General features: G+C 38.5%; 1 protein-coding gene across 1 annotated transcript in view; it reads left to right on the top strand.

The window, feature by feature from the left end:
- LOC111147369 (VPS50, EARP/GARPII complex subunit) overlaps positions 1-9,754 on the top strand; it is a 125,887-nt gene extending 116,133 nt beyond the window's left edge. The window contains exons 25-28 of the mRNA XM_022503373.1: positions 404-562; positions 4,190-4,311; positions 6,381-6,570; positions 9,049-9,754. Of these exons, the coding sequence (XP_022359081.1) occupies positions 404-562; positions 4,190-4,311; positions 6,381-6,570; positions 9,049-9,168 (591 nt within the window). The 3' untranslated portion in view covers positions 9,169-9,754. The remainder of the gene's footprint in view (positions 1-403; positions 563-4,189; positions 4,312-6,380; positions 6,571-9,048) is intronic.
- Positions 9,755-17,392: the final 7,638 nt, after the last annotated feature.

Here is a 17,392-nt window from a genome sequence, read left to right on the forward strand (position 1 = left end):
TTTCAGAGGGGTTGGCAGCAATAGATGGCAGGCCTGTGGGCAGGGAGCCTGGCTTGTAGGCTGTCATGAGTATACATCTGAGAGATGACAAAATCTCCTGATGGGGCAGGTAGAGTGGAAATGGACAGAAGTGAAAAAACATGGGAGATAATTGCTCATCTCCATGAGAATCTGTGGTTCTTTTATTGTTGTGGCATCAGTGACCTCAAGTTGATTGTATGTCTCAAAAGTGTTTTGAGTAAGTCCTTTGCCAACAAACTGAAGTGTTTTCATAATTTAAATATCCAGTTGTGTATGTTTTATTTTTAGATGTGATGTATACTCGAAATAGATACAAAATCTTTTTTATAAACTTGATACTTTTAGAAAATATTTGTTTTCCTTTCTGTGAAATGTATTTCAGACAGTCTCGACTGCCAGTGAACTACGCAAACCAATTTATTGGATTGTAGCCGGTAAAGCTATTGATTATGAACAGATGCTGCTCCTGATGGCTAATGTGAAGTGGGACGTAAAAGAAATTATGTCACAGCACAACATCTATGTAGATGCACTGCTGAAGGCAAGTACGCGGAAACGCCTTTGTTAAAGATGAGTCTGCCAGGAGAACTGTTCCTGTCATTGCACTTGCTCTGAAGTAGTGGGGTTATCATTATGACCACATTTCTAGCATCATGGTATTAATGCCCCTGCATCGGAATAGACTTGTTTTTGAATTTTGTGTTCTTTTACACCTAAGAATTCTTCATAGATTTTTTTTGGCTTTGCTCACTAATTTCCCATCTTGAATTAGATTTTGATTGGGATGTCTTGGCTGACTTTCATTTTAAGTAATTTCAATAACCAGGACTATGGTGACAAGAAGATATTTCTATTTAATTAGATGTTTCTGTAGTTGTGTAGATTTATTAGCAAGAGACCAAGCCCCTGATTATTCTGTGTTATCATTGTTGTGTTTTTCCAGAAATCACATTACTTTTGCAATGTGTCATGCAAACACCTTTGCATTTACAACTTACATTTAAAAGTTTTCTGGAAAGAATTGTACACCTCTTGTCATTTATGCATCAAGAGATATTTATAGATCACCTGCATGTGCCACACACTGATCTAGGTGTTGACAGCATAGTTGTGATTAAGAAATTTACATATCCCCAGGGAACTTACATGCCAGTACGGAGACAACAGTAAAGACCTAAATTAAGATAAAATATGTCAATTAATTAATAGCTCTGTGAAAAAATAAATAAGCAGCAGAGGAGGGATAGAGAGTGCAAGGTGTGGTTTGGGAGCAATATTGTTTATTTACGTGTGGTCACAGAAGGGGATACTTATCAGGAGATGAAGTGAGAATTGGGGAGCAGCCCGAAGGAAGCCAGGAGATGAGCCTTGTGGATATCTGAGGAGAAGCAAGGGCATTTGAGGAGATGAAAAACGCTTTCAGAAAAGTCTTGATTTTCATATTTGTTAGTGAAAAGAAAATCGGCCCTTCTTAAGCTCCTGGCTTTTCTCTCATTCACACAAACATTCTTACTGCTTAGTCAGGGCAACAGATGGTAGCCGGAACACTTGTGAACCAGTAAGCAAAGCCAGAGATCAGAACAGAGATAGTGGTGGAATTCATCATCTCTCTGCCTGGTGACCTCCTGGAACTCTGTAATGGAGATTGCGAGACCCTCCCCAGACTACTCCGGAACTAAGGGTGGGAGAAAAGTTAGCAGTGTCTAGAGGTTACTGTTGGGTCTGAGGGTGCTCTGTAATTGCTTCCCTGGGAGAACTTTGATTTCTAGGGTTCCCATAAAACTTCAGTTGGGAATCTTAATTTGGAATGTGATAATCAAATGTATTTTATAAATAACCTCATACCCTTTTTTTAAAAACAATTTTGGTTTTGAAAAGTTGATTTTATTTTTTATGGCATGCCAACCATGGTATTCATAGGGAAGCAAGAAGAAGAGATTTCTGCACTCAGTGAATATATATACTAGAAGGAGCCTTAGTTCTTCTTGGTTTTGTTTGTTTGTTTGTTTGTTTAAGATTTTATTTGTTGGAGAGAGAGAGCGTGTGTACCATGAGCAGGGAGAGGGAGAGAGAATCTTGAGCAGATTCAGCACTGAGCTGGATATGACACTCGATTCCACGACTGAGATCATGACTGACCCAAAACCAAGAGTCGGATGCTCAACAGATTGAGCCTCCCAGGCGCCCCTAGTTATTTTTAATTTTAAGAAACATTAATACTGTAAGAAAGAACCAAACTTATTAAGATTATTAACCTGAACCAGTTTTTAGCAGCTTAAAACCTCTCCTAAAGAAGCTCTTATATAACTTTTATTTGTTCTATTACTTTTCCAAATCCAAACCTTTGGATTCATTCAATTTGTTGGATCCAACAAATCTGCATTTGTTGCCCCTCAGAAATCTTAAGTAAAATGAAATGGTTTTATTGTTCATTTAACAACAAACATTCTTTTTTTTTTTTTTTTAAAGATTATTTATTTATTTGACAGGCAGAAATCACAAGTAGGCAGAGAGGCAGGCAGAGAGAGAGGAGGAATTAGGCTCCCCACTGAGCAGAGAGCCCGATGCGGGACTCGATCCCATGACCCTGAGATCATGACCTGAGCTGAAGGCAGAGGCTTAACCCACTGAGCCACCCAGGCGCCCCAACAACAAGTATTCTTAAACATTGAAGTTAGTGAGTAGAATGACATTGTTTACAGTTAGCATATAACTTTTTTTTTAAGGTTTTATTTATTTATTTGAGAGAGATTGAGAGCAATAGAGAGAGTATGAGCAGAAGCAGAGGGGAAGAGGGAGAGGGAGCAGAAGACTGCCTGTTGAGCAGGGAGCCCAAGGCAGGGCTCCATCCCAGGACCCGGGGATCCTGATCTGAGCCGAAGGCAGATGCTTAAGTGACCAGGCCACCCAGGTGCCACAGCATATAACTTTATTTTTAAAATATTCATGAAAGCACTGAATCGTGACTGGAAATCTAAAGCAGGGTTTACTGCAGTGAAGCATAAATACAATAGCAAATACTAGTGTTCCGCTAGATTCATAAAATGGAAAGGATGAAGAGCAATTATTTATTTAACTTTGAATTTCAAAAAGGAAGCTTGGTGGATTGAAAATTCACTTTTTCATAAATAATTAAAAGCAGTTAACTGTCAAAAATAAATTTAAAAAAATGTGATTAACAGAAAAGCAAAAGGATGATAAGTAATCACGTGGTAGCTTGAGTGGTGATGATTAGATTAGATTTTTTTTTTCCCTCCTGTGTGTTATTAGAGAATTTGAACACATGTCACTCTTGACTTGTTAAGCATTATGTACCTGCTGTCTTGAGGAAACTAAAGAAAAAAAAATGCCATTTTAAATCTTGTTAAATTCACTTGAAATGTATTGTCAGGGAAGGAGCGATAGCATTTACTTTTGTAAATGAACATATTTAGGTGACAGTAGTCCAAAGAAACTAGAAATACATTTATTGAAGGGTAAACTGTTTGTTTTCATGAAATTGTTAGAATTTGTCTGAATTAGCTACATACATTTTTATTTTTAGTAGAGCAGTATCATGAAAGTTCCTAATAAGTAATAAAAATACTCAGTTTTTCTGTAGGAAATAGGAAGTATTTTATGTTTTATTTTTTCCTTTGCACTAAAAATTTGCAGCTATTCATTGCTTTCAAATCATTTGGAATATAATAACTAATTTACTTTTAAAGAATGTTTAAGATAGAGAATAGTTTATTCGATTATTCTCTAGGGAGTATAGCCTCAAATTACAAAGGGTTCACAGTTCATTCTGAGTTGAAAGCTTATCAAAATATTGTTTTAAACTGGGTTTCTTGAAGATCATTTTAAAGCCATATTAGGTTACTAAACTCTTTTAATCCATACTGACATGACTAGAAAAATTTGAGATGAAGACGCATTTGAACATTGTTAGCATTGCTTAATCTATTAATGACACTTATTTCCTTGGAGATGAAATGTCATGTGCTCTGTATCACAACATAGTTTATTCAATGTGAAGTACTTAAAAAGTCCAAGTTATATTTGTATTCTCTTTTTGTATTACTTGGTTTGATTCTGAGTCTTTCTAAATCTTCTTTGCCGGGAAGATGGGAAAGCAATACAACATTATAATTATATTCTCATATGGCCATAATTTTTGTCTTCTTAGGAATTTGAGCAGTTTAACAGGAGGTTAAATGAGGTTTCTAAGAGAGTTCGGATACCCCTGCCTGTGTCTAATATACTTTGGGAACACTGTATACGGCTGGCCAACAGAACTATTGTGGAAGGGTAAGTTTTCATGAAAGCATTATCTGATTCTTCAGTGACAGATTGTAATGTACAGATCACGTTGTATGTTGTCATTACCAGATAGAATACGTAGAGAAAGTCTTGGCCAGCAGACAATCTTATAATAATTCAGGTTTGACTTTAGAACATTATTGAAGAAACCTTAAATCCCACTGTGCCTCTGCTGTCTGTGCTTTAGAACGAGCTAGTAACCAGCTAGAACCAGCTAGTAGGGGACAGTGTAAAATAGCATCTCATGGTGATCTGAAAGTTAAACTCATAATAGTTATTATTGCCTAATGATATAATTATTATGATGATTATGCATAACAGTTATTGAGCACTCTGTGTCATTTACTGGATCAAGCACTTCACAGGATTATATCACCAAATCCTAACATTAGCTCTTTTTTTTTTTAAATTAAATTAAATTTTTTTATTTTTTTTATAAACATATAATGTATTTTTATCCCCAGGAGTATAGGTCTGTGAATCGCCAGTTTACACACTTCACAGCACTCACCATAGCACATACCCTCCCCAATGTCCATAACCCCACCACCTTCTCCCGACCCCCCTCCCCCCAGCAACCCTCAGTTTGTTTTGTGAGATTAAGAGTCACTTATGGTTTATCTCCCTCCTGATCCCATCTTGTTTCATTTATTCTTTTCTTACCCCCCAAACCCCCCCACTAACATTAGCTCTTTGATAGAACCATTCTCTCTGTTTTATCAAGGAGAAAACCTCAGAAAATCAAGAAATTAAATAAATTGCCCAGGTTCATATAGTTTTCAAACACCAAGAAGGTTTATGAACTTCTGATGGCAAAATCAGGTCTCATAACCACTATGTCTGTTAGTGGTATCATTATTATATCATTGTAAACTGTATAAATCTTCCATATGTTGAGTTTGAAATCTATCAATACTAATTTTCCCACTTACTCAGAGACGATGCTTATGTCTAGAATATAAACTATGTTTGGGAAGCAAGCTGCTGTCTCAGACCATTCACAGTGGTCTGGAATTGCACATTCAGTTGAATTTCCACACTCTCATTTATCTGATTTCTTTTCATTTCTTCTTTGATATAAAGAAGAATGTATTAGAGAGTGGGAAGGTGACAGTGACGAGCTGACAACAGTTTTGGCACTCTGTATTGAGACCAGCGTTGCTGGAAATCACAGAATGGCTCTGTGTCAACAGTCACAACTGAAAAGTATTTTTAATAAATTTGTTTAATAAAGTAGAAAAGTAAATAATGTTATATTTCGGTGCAAAACACTTTTTATTAAAACAAAACAAAACAGTAAAGCCTGGTCACTTCTAATAATCTGCGCTTCAGTGTCCTTGTAAATTTCCTTAGGGGAAGTACCGCATTCCTGCGGTTGGATTCTCCACATTTTGTGTTATTGAAGGAATGAGACACTGACTTACGAATAATAACATGTTGTACTCTTAGGGTTAATACATTCTTATTACTACTCCACCTTAGAATACACAGGTTTTCAGTAGTGTGGGGTGTCAGAATAAGTCTATAAAGTTTATGACAAGTATGTATATCCTTTTCTTGCTTATATGCTCACACGTGTCTTAGGTTCAGCTGACAGTCCATGGGGGAATTACTGCTTTTGTTTCCTTTACATCCGGTAGTTAACACACTGAACTGTTTTATGAAACTAAGATTCCTTTGGAGTATTCATAGCCCAGCTTAGAAATAATTCTTGGCAGCCAGATTTACTGGAAGACCAGTTTAACTTTCTTACAGATGATTATGTTTATTGACTGGGGTGAGGGGGTGGGCACTGTAGTCTGTTGAGCAGCAAAGAACTTCAGAAGTTATTCAGTCTCTCTGCTTTGCAAATGAGGAAGCTGAGGCTCCGTAGGCAAAATGACAGCTGAGGGCCCCAACGCAGCTCGGTCTTTCTGACAGAAGGCTCATGTGCTCTTTCCTAGAACCCTCTCATTTCTGGAGAATCTGTCCAGACACGGGTTAACGAAGAGTTTGAGTACCTACAGGTTTCTTTTTCCATCGCTTCATTTTTGGTTTTTTATTATTGTGTATCTTAGATATGCCAACGTCAAGAAGTGTAGTAATGAGGGTCGTGCCTTGATGCAATTGGATTTTCAACAGTTTTTAATGAAACTTGAAAAACTAACAGATATTAGACCTATTCCTGATAAAGAATTTGTGGAAACCTATATTAAAGCCTACTATCTAACCGAGAATGACATGGAACGCTGGATCAAAGAGCACAGGGTGAGAGCTGGAAAACAGTTAATTAAGTTTTTATTCCTTTTCCTTTGTGCTGTTGTTGTCTGGTGTATTATATAATTCAAAATCATGGGAGTGAAATATAAAGCATCAGCTGATTCTTTACCATATTCACACTTTGTCTATGCAGTGCCCTTTGCGTAATCAAATCCCTTTGAGATTTTTCTGAACTGCAACAGTAATTATCTGGAAAGGTAGCCAGAGTCTGAACTTTAGCTGTGTTTATCCGGCAGCTGTGTTGTGGGAAAAGGCTGAAGTTGGTTAACATCAAGACAAATTGAAGACAGCAACATTGAAGTGATTCACAAGCTAATGTCTATTATATAACTTAAACCTTATAGCTCTCAACAATGAGTTGGTGTCATCCTGACCACACTGACATATATGAGTGATGAGTGACTATATTAATATTGAAATGGCTACATTTAACTTCCTCCTTCATTAGATTTTACCTTGAGTATAGATACGATCATTTTTCTTTTGTGTTGATATATAGATAAGTAGAGAAAAGTATCATTTATTTATTTATTTATTTATTTAGTAAAGATTTTATTTATTTATTTGACAGACAGAGATCACAAGTAGGCAGAGAGGCAGGCAGAGAGAGAGAGAGAGGAGGAAGCAGGCTCCCCACAGAGCAGAGAGCCCAATGTGGGGCATCATGACCCGAGCCAAAGGCAGAGGCTTTAACCCACTGAGCCACCCAGTGCTCCAAAAGTATTATTTATTAAGTGTTATTTAGGATGCTGCATTTTTGACACAGTTCAACTCAACATCTGTCACCAGAACATGCTCAGTATGGGGGCTTTCCTAATATGATTGTTCTATCATTCGTCTAGATAGGCAATATGGGAAGATAGACTTAATGAAAATATGGGAAGTATTAAAATTATCACCTCGTTTTATTCCTTCAGTAACTCTAGTGATCACATTTACTTAAGCTATAAACATCATGGGTAAAAGCTAAGTAAATTTTTATTTTATTTGACTGGGTAAGGAAATAAGGAATTATTTATATTTACTTTATCAGCCTCATCCAGTCTGGTTTCAGCACTCTAGAAAAAAGAAATGAATATTAGCCTGAGTTTTATGGAAATGTGCCCACCGTGGGTCAGTTTCAGATCTTTGGGAGCAAAGTAGAAATGTAATATTATTTTGAGTGACTTTGATCAGTACACCAGAATTGAGAAAAATGTCGTCCCTTTTAGTCCCATTGACTTCTGGCATTTGAAAACCAGAATGCTAAACCAGGAACAGATGGGCTGCTGAATGTTGCTGGAATCCATTTAGTAAAGTAAGCTTTAAACACTTTGAGGTTGCTACTGAGGAAGGTGTTTAGGGAAAGAGTACAAGTAACTAAGAAGAAAGGCACAGCTCCTAGATATCCATTATTTGATAGAAGAATGATACCTATTTTTGAGTTTCCTCTTTTAATGTAGTGCACCAAAATTTTAGCTTAGCATTTTGTGAGAACCTCAACTAGCTGATATTTGTAATTCAGTGAAATTTTCTCAGGAGCCGAATATCCTATCTTCTAGGACAGTGCCTACCTAGCTCAGTGCTTGATGACAGTGGATACTTGTTAAATATTGGCTGATTAAGAGAATTTACCAGATGCTAACAGGTGCTCCCAGAGCTCAGATACACAAACTGAATAGTTTGCTGAGGTTTTAAAATGAACTCTTTCTCATATTTTGAAACGCTTTAGGTGGTTACCTCCTGTGAAGACAGATGACTTTTCTTACTAGATGGTAGTATAGGACTCTCTTTCCTTATCTGAACTCTTGTTATTCATCCTCCAGAACCAGATCAATATGTAAACCTTTCTAGTGAATCCCTATTCATTCTTTTCCTAGGAACTCATTATCTGAAATTCAGGAACCAAGTAGATTTGTACAGCACAAGAGACTTATAGTCTTAATTTTACTTACTGGCTACAATGACAGTATGAAGGTTTAAAAGCTGGTAGCTTTCTGATCCTTGTTACCTTACTCATTTATCGTAAGTTAGAAAAGTTGTTCTTTGGTTAGAGATTTTTTTCCCTTTCATTTAGAATGTTTGCAAAATATAGAGTGCCAGAAAATAGTTATTTAGTAGCATTTTAAAAATTTGAGAGGTCTGTGTATTTTAGTAACTTCATAAATAAAGACCTCCACAGAAACAGGCATAAAGTATGTGGTCTTAAAAGTAACAAAAGCATAGGCATGTCAAATTACTCTGCCATATTGAAGAGATTCTAGTCCTTTCTGTTTCGGTGTATGCTGCAGTGTCTTTATTATTATTACGGCTGAGTAAACAGTTCATGTCCATGTCTCAAACTATAATTTCCTCTGCTTTTTACTGATTTGTAGTGCTCCGTCACTTTCCACTGAAAACTGAGTATCTGCCTGTTCTCTCCTTGCATTGATAAATACATGTCTTTCAGCATACTAAATTTGGATCTTTTTTTTTCCCCCCGAGCAGGAGTATTCAACGAAGCAGCTGACCAATCTGGTAAATGTTTGCCTGGGATCCCATATCAATAAGAAAGCAAGACAAAAACTTCTAGCTGCTATAGATGATATAGACAGACCCAAAAGATAATGAACACATTCTTTTTTCTCAATGCATTGATCTTCTCTCAACATATATGACATGAAAGCCAATTTTTCATGCACTCCTGACTGTTGTCTGCTAAGAAATCTTTGTGCATGTTCTTTCCAACTGGGAAGTGGAAAACACTGAAGTTTGTATGGTGTTCTCAAATGACTTTTATATGCTCTGATCCTTCTCCTCAACTTTTAGTCTCATTTGTTGTATTCTTTTTCTGAAGTGATATCATTGCCTTGTCATGAGTATTGTTATGTGACTGCAGTTACACATTTTACTGAAGAATGCACTGTAAGTATATAATTAGAAGGAACAGTGATAATACATCCATGGGCAGTTTTCGGAGAATGAATTTATGTTGGTATTTTTTTTACCCTCTCTACTTGGTTCTTAATATATAAATGGGAGGGTTTATGTATAGTATCTCCTACTTATGAGCACTGCATGAGAATTGAAAAGTATACATAAGCAAAATAGCTGAAAAATCAGTATGTTCTCTGTGTTTTTAAATTTCAGAGTTTATGTCGGGGTTAATTTGGTTATAACAGTGATCATAAATGATGAAATTGAATAAATACTATACTCTAACATGATCCGCCTATGTGAGACTAAATTTTGATACTGTTCCACGGCAGGCAGAATTTATGAAACAATAATGAAATTTTTCAGTGTGTTCTAACAATTTTATTTTTTTTTTTATTTTTATTTTTTTTAAAGATTTTATTTATTTATTTGACAGAGAGAAATCACAAGTAGGCAGAGAGGCAGGCAGAGAGAGAGGAGGAAGCAGGCTCCCTGCTGAGCAGAAAGCCCGATGTGGGGCTTGAACCCAGGACCTGGGATCATGACCTGAGCCAAAGGCAGCGGCTTAACCCACTGAGCCACCCAGGCGCCCCATGTTCTAACAATTTTAATGATCTTACATCTTGGTACCAGTGATGAAAAGTAATTTCATTGGGTGTACCTTTTCAGAGCCTGAGTAGCACCCAGAATAGTGATTGTGGCTTTTTTTTTTTTTTTCCCTATCCTTTTCTTTCTTTCTTTCTTTTTTTTTTTTAATGTGGGACATTTTTTTCACATAAGTGTTCTTCTCTTTGAATTCTGCTTTTGTCTTAGGACGGGAAAACCTGGCTTAGCTGACTTAAGAAAAGAACTGTTAGTAGTCAAGCATAAGTTTATGGTCCTATATTCATCTTTCTTAGATACCTGCTTTGTATCACAGATGTAAAATAATGTGTACTAGCTAGGGATAAACTTTAGAACTCAGTCTTTGGTAACTGTGTACTTTGCTTTGAAACCAGAGCTCTTCTATCAACATATACAATATAAAAATCAGTATCCCATGCACTCTTGCCAATTCCTGTGAAGGAATTTTTTGCATGTTCTTTGTGACTAGAGAGTTGAAGACTCTTAATTTTGCATGGTGTTGGTCCAGGTGTACTGGGCATGACCTGTAACATCAGTAGCTCCCAGAATTCTGAAGCATCATCTCATGAGAAATGGGCCTTGTGTCCTGTGAGTCTACAGGGAACTGAGGCAGGGAAGTGGAGGGCGAAGGGTGGCCCATGGTCCAAGCATGGAGGCGAATAAGAAGGTGATTGCCACTCTGCCTTTCCCTGCAGATATTCATAACTGGTGTAGTGTAATACAAAGCGCTTTTAGAATATATCTCTGTGTGGGTGTTAGTATGTGTGTCTGTATGATGAATTTTTTGTTTTCAGCCTCTCACTTTGCAGTTCATTCACTGTCAATATTGCTGTAAAACTTTCCTCTTGTAAAAAGGTATGAACTTGATGCTGCGATGGTCTGCTTGTGGCATTAGAGTGTGTACTTGGAAGGCAGATTCTGCCAGTAGCCATTATCCATATGCAGCCACCAGAAGAAAACAAATATGAAATAAACTTGGTCCTTTTGTTTAAATGACACATTCAGCTGGGACATAAGAGCTAATCAGCTCATTTATTTCTCAGTTGATTAGGAGCTGCTTTTTTCTTCTTCTTTACTTGGACTTTATAGTGGCTTTCTTTACTTTCTATTTTAGTTTGCCTTAGGTAGTATGAATAGCAGTTACCTACCGGATAGAATGTTTTCCAGGATGATAGGAATTGAGACAAAAGAATTACTTGTTAGAATCAACTATGCAGTCAGACAGAACTTTTAGCTTACCCATATCCTGCTTTGATAAATATTTTTGAAAAAGCTTTTTTTTTTTTTTTTTCCATTTCGGTGTAGCTTAGTAAGTGCTTATTAACATCAAACCAGTAACAGGAGACTTGAGTTGTGAAATTACCTAATAACAAGAGAGTTACCAGACATTATAGGTGATAATGAATTATAACCATATAACATTTTGTGAAACTAATTTTAAGATAAATAGAATTTAAAAGCTTGAGAATATAAATGGAATTATCTGTATTGCAAAATTTTTACTGTTACAAAAATTTCTTTTTGTTTCTAAGTTTTCCTGAACTTTGACCTTTCATATGAAATTGTCCTATGAAATTCAAGATTTTAAGTTGATATGGGAGCATGGTAAAATAGCATGCCCTGAAAAAGAATGATTATTTATATAAATACATTGTCTTGCATTTAAAAGTGCTAGGGAGATAAGTAGCAGTTCAAGTGAACTAGTTTGCTTCCGTTTATAAAGCCTACAGAGATCTTATAAGTTCACTTTAACAGTAAGCTCATCTGCTCAGCTTACAAAATGAAATAGAATTTTGCTTGAAGCCAGGACCATATAGTGTTTTATCATATCTTTAAGCAAAATTTCCTTTGAAAATTTCTATTTAGCTGAGTGCTAAAGTGAAACTTTAAGTTAGATTGAATAGCTTTTTCTTTACCTGCTCACTGAAATGTAGTCATAAAAAAGACTTGTAATTCAATTCACTTTGAAAGCATAGTTAATCTTTTGTAATGAAAAATTGGACCTGAAGATGAAATGCAGATTGTGCTCAGAGCAAAATGAAGACGTCCAGAGGAAAATATTTATATTTCTATGTTTATTCTTCGGAGTAATTTTTAATGCAGACCTAGTAGTTTAGACAAATGATATTTAACTCGAGAATGATTAATGACAAAAAAATTATTAATACTCTGGTATGATCTTTGTAAATATTAAGACCAGTGCAGCTTTCTGCAGATATTCTTTTTTAGAATTATGGAAGATATTTGCTCAGTTCTTACCATCCACAAATTTTTAAAGGCCATCAGAAAGTTCAAGATGCATGACATTTCCAAGGACAAAACTATGACAGACTTTCTACAAGAGAATTCTTAACTCGTTTGAAAATAATGCAGAAGAATAGTTCATTAACTCTGATAGACTTTTTCTGGCTGGTGCATCCTTTTGTGAATATTGCTGAATATACCTGCATCAGTTGTTCAGTTTGAAAACAAACCCATAATTACATTCTCTCCTTTATTTGCTAGGGATGTTAGGGGAAGGGGCAGGAATTTGGCGAAGGATAACTAATCCCTCTATGGAACTTTGGCACTTTTATTGATATGATTTATTTAGAACATTTGTTTTTATTTTGCTTTTTGTTTTTTATGAAGAACCATTTTTATGAACTCCTACGGTGATTACTTCTTGATCTCAAGACTGGGAAGACCCCACCCAGCTGAGGATCTCCAGATTCCCTCTTCACAGAGTTTTTCACACTGAGCCGAGCCTTTCAATTTAGAAAAGAGATTTTTTTTTTTCATCTACAACCTATATTTTCTGTTTCTTTCCCAGTTCTTTGTTTCTTGGTTCTACCTACCAGTAACCAAAAGGATTTATGTTTTAAAGAAAATACATTTCCATACTGTGGGCATTTTGGTCCAACTACCACAAATAGCATACTAATCTTTGCCTGAGACAGGAGGGATGTTTCAGTCAGGGTTTCCATTTCAGCAGAAGTCCCTTCTGGAGCCTCCACTAAAGTATAATTACACCCTCAGTTAGCCATTGGAAGACAATTTTTCTGACTGCCTGCTGTCTACTTTATTTCTACTTCCTATCACAGTTCCACCTTTAAGAACCCAACCAAGATGCTGTACTTTGCATGAAACCTGTCCTTTTCAGGAATAGGTGCTATAGGGAAGAAGTGATAGGGAATGGTGGTGGTAGTGGTGGTAATAGAATTTTAACAAGGAAGATTGCAGAAGATCTCTCTTGGAAGGAAGTGAGGAGGCAAGCCACACAGTTATCTCAGGGCGTCATAGGCTGAGAGAGTGGTAAATGCAAAGTGAAGGCTTAGGGCCAACGCGTCTGCTCTGAGAACTCTCAGAGGAGGCCAGCATGGCCCACACAGCAAGTGAGAGAGAGTGGAAGTAGAAAGGGTGTGACAGGAGGAGTCACACAGAGTGAAGGCCTGTGAACCATGGAAAGGACTTTGGATTTTACTTGCAGATAGGAAGTATTTGAAAGATTGTGAACAGAGTGGACACCTGATTTCTGACTTAGATTTTAGCAACATCACTACCTAGGTATTGAGAAAAGGCCATAGGGAGACGAGGACTGAAGCAAGGAGACAAATTAAGAAGCTGATACAGTAAACCAAGAGCAGCATAATGGAGGCCTAGACCTCAGGAGCTTTGGTGGATATGGTGAGCAGTGATCACATTCTGGATGCATTTCAAAGGTAGAGACAGGGTTTGTTGATTGGTTGTGGTGATGTTTGAGAAAAGAGGAATTAAAGATGATTCCAAGACTTTGGCTTGAGAAAGTAGAAGTCTCTGGGAGAACTGGATTTGTGAAGATGATCAAAAGAACAGTTGGGCAGCTGAGGTTAAGTGACCTTGAGATACACCATTGGAGATATAGAAGAGGCAGCTGTGCACATGAGTCTGAGCCGAAGGCAGAGGCTTTAACCCACTGAGCCACCCAGGCACCCCTGTGCACATGAGTCTGGAGAAGAAGTCAGGGCTGCAGATATAAGTATGGGAATCACCAGCATATAGCAAACCCAAAGCTTTGTTTAGGAGGCAGAAAAGTAGAATTTAATTTTTTAATTTATAATTTAATTTTTTAATTAATAAGCATTGGTCATAGAGGTTTCGTCCCTTTAGAGTTACCATCTGCCTTGCAATTGAGCTCAGGACAATTTCTACTTCACACAGGATAGGTTAAGGAAGAGGCTTTCTTGGAGAAATTCATAAGGCTGGGAGAGCAAAAAGAACAGGCATTGTCTCCCACTCCCTTGGCATTGTCACTAGAAGAAATGAGACAGGGCTGGGAGCAGGCAGAGATAGTATTGGGGGGAGGGGTGGCGTGAGGCGTTAATAGCAAATGTGAGAACAATTTGCCACCTAAAGACCTGAGGCCTGTGGACAGTGTAGTTATTTGGCTGGGAAGCGGAAGCCATCTCCTTGGGGCAGATGACTTCTGGTGCAGCCCTTTCCCTAGCTACCTCATCACTGAGGCAACCAGAGTGAGCTCGAGGGTCCTTTGTCACACTGTGGCTGGGCTCTAGTGGATTGGACAAATCGTTCCTGTCCTCAGGAGTTTTAATCTAGTAGGATAAACTGATGTAAGCCACGTTCCATTCTGGGGAGTACCCCAAAGAAGAATTCTGGAGTGGGAGTCAGGAACACAGAGGAAGACATGTTCCAGTGGAGACTAAAGAAGAACAGGTGTTAGGGGAGAAGGCTGACGGAAGAGCGTGCTTGGGGATCAGCAAGGGCGGTGTGGTTGGCACCTGGAAGGGGCAGGGAAAGGGACACGGAGAGGATGGAGGAGATGTGGCGAACTTTGATACCTTGTACAGCCAAACAGGAGACGCAAATGAATAAAGCCGCAAATCTTACTCAGTAATGCCTGATAGGCATTTTGAGATGTGGGCAATGTGGGCCCAACTGTTCTGACAGGCATGCTGATTCAAATTTTAATCTCTGCATCCAAAGGAATGAATGAGCTCCACTGGCCCATCAGCTACAGGGAGAAGGGAATTTGTATAGAGGAGGGAATTCTCCAGAGCCATGTATCTGTGTGTTCTCCTGTACATCTTCATAGCACTTAGCACAGAATCTTACTTCACTCAGAACTATATGGTGGATGGAGTGGTCAAATGGAATGCAAATACTCAAGCCCTTTGAACTAGAATTCTTCCCTAAACTGTCCTGAAGTGCTGTTTGGTGTCTCTGGGGCAGGCTTGTCCCAAGTATGCTTCTATATACCCCAGAGCTCCTTGAACTGGGTCAGACATGTAATTGCTGTTTGTTTCTTGACTTCTCAGTATTGTAGAAGGATGATTAATTACTCAGATTGTTGAAGAGAGGTGCACACTAGCATTGGAAGCCAAAACATAAGCAGTTTAAAAGAAGCAATAACTCACTTAAGTTCCTTAACACCTTGACACCTGCTGACTGCCTGCTGCCTGGGATGAAGCTTGAGGTGTTTTAATAGACTGCCCTAGACCAGTGGTTCTCAAAAAGTATGGTCTCAGATCAGCAGCCTCAGCATCATCTGGGAACTGGTTAGACAAGCAAATTCTCTGGCCCCACCAAAGACCTATGGAATCAGAAACTCTGGGGGTAGAACCCTGCAATTGTTTTGTTTTAAGATTTTATTTACTTGACAGAGAGAGAGAGAGAGAGATCACAAGTTGGCAGAGAGGCAGACAGAGGAGCAGGGGGAAGCAGGCTCCCCGCTGATCAGAGAGCCCGATGTGGGGCTCAGTTCTAGGACCCTGAGATCATGACCTGAGCCGAAGGCAGAGGTTTAACCCACTGAGACACCCAGCTGCCCCTGCAGTGGATTTTTTAACATCCTGCTACATACTGAACTTTGAGAACACTGACTTCATTCAAAGACACAGTGGGATGAGATGATGCAGAGGTGGTGTTTGCCTGAAACTTCCTTTCCCCTCACAGGGCTATAGAATAGCTATTTCAGACAGACCACTGAGAAAGCCCCCTCTTTTTTTTTTTTTTTATTTTCACTGTTTTCAGACAATATTTTATATTTGAACAGGCCAACAAATGTGCATTTCCTTCACATTGACTTGAGTGGGAAGAGATCTTCCCAGATTTTTATTGGTGCAAGAGTCATGTGCAATGAGACCATGGAACTGGAGGAATAATGTATCATTTTAGAGAGATTTGGTCTTTGATTCTCTCAGCAGCTAATTCAGTCAGATAGAGTGAGAAGCCAGTTGGTAGGGGAAGCTTAGCATGAGCTGGATGTGCGTTGGTGGCTGGGGTTCTACTGAGTTCATACTCTTGCCCCTTATCTAGTCTCTAGTTACCCTCCTGTGCCATCATTTTAAAGTATTTCTGTATCTCTAAGATGGAAACAGTAATAGTACCTACTTCATAGAGCTTTTGTTTTGTGCAGATGGTGACTGGGCGCAGGGAGCTGCAGCAGTTTTCCCAAAGTCACACTGTAAGGGATGGGACCAGAACTTGAGTCCAGTGTTCCTCCTGTCAGTCCTTCTAGCAGCCGTGTGATCCACATGTTGGCCACTGGCGGACCTCTCATATTTCTTCAGAATGCTGGTCTGCCTGAATTGCATCCCAGGATCATGCCTTGACCATACATTTGCCTCCTTCCTGAGGAGCTAGTTGGCACTCTGCAGAATGTACACTGGTCCTCAGTGGGATTCTTCACACTTTAGTGCTTCCAGATTTAATAGCAGAGCCTATTTTGGGTGAGTGATATCTCTTGATTTGGGGAATTGAGGATCAGTGATTATCCCATTATGACTGGCAAATGCTCAAGAGTCTTCCTTCATGCATTCTCTTGGTTAACCATCCAAGGGTCCCTCTTCTGACTCTCAAGAAATTCAGGTGTGATTCATATGACAGTGGTAGTGTTTTTGCTGCCATATCAGCTTCTAAGGAAATTTCAGGTGTTCTGTTCCGTTCCACTTCAGGTGTGGGGAAGGTTTTTCCATGTGGGGTCTTAAGTCTGGGGCTTTCAAGTGGTAGGTGGCCCACAGATAATAGGAATGTCCACACTGGGCAGCTCAGCACTTAGTCCCTTCTCTGCTCTCTTACCCACATGCAGAATTGCCTTCCCTCTTTTCTGCTTAGCTCTCTCCATACTTTCCTTTTCCATCCCAGTCACCCTATTGCAACCTCTTTCCCTAGCCCCAGTTTTAGGGAACAGAAGGAGAGTTCTATAAGTGGGCATGTTTTTGTTCACACTTAAATTAGGAGTTTCTCAGACTCATTAGTTCAGCTTCTTTGAGGGTTGAAGGAGGAAGAATGGCATTTGGATCTGTGAGAGGCA

This window comes from Enhydra lutris, unplaced genomic scaffold (assembly GCF_002288905.1).
Source record: "Enhydra lutris kenyoni isolate GAN:26980312 unplaced genomic scaffold, ASM228890v2 scaffoldscaffold16, whole genome shotgun sequence".
In the NCBI taxonomy this organism is placed as follows: Eukaryota; Metazoa; Chordata; class Mammalia; order Carnivora; family Mustelidae; genus Enhydra; species Enhydra lutris.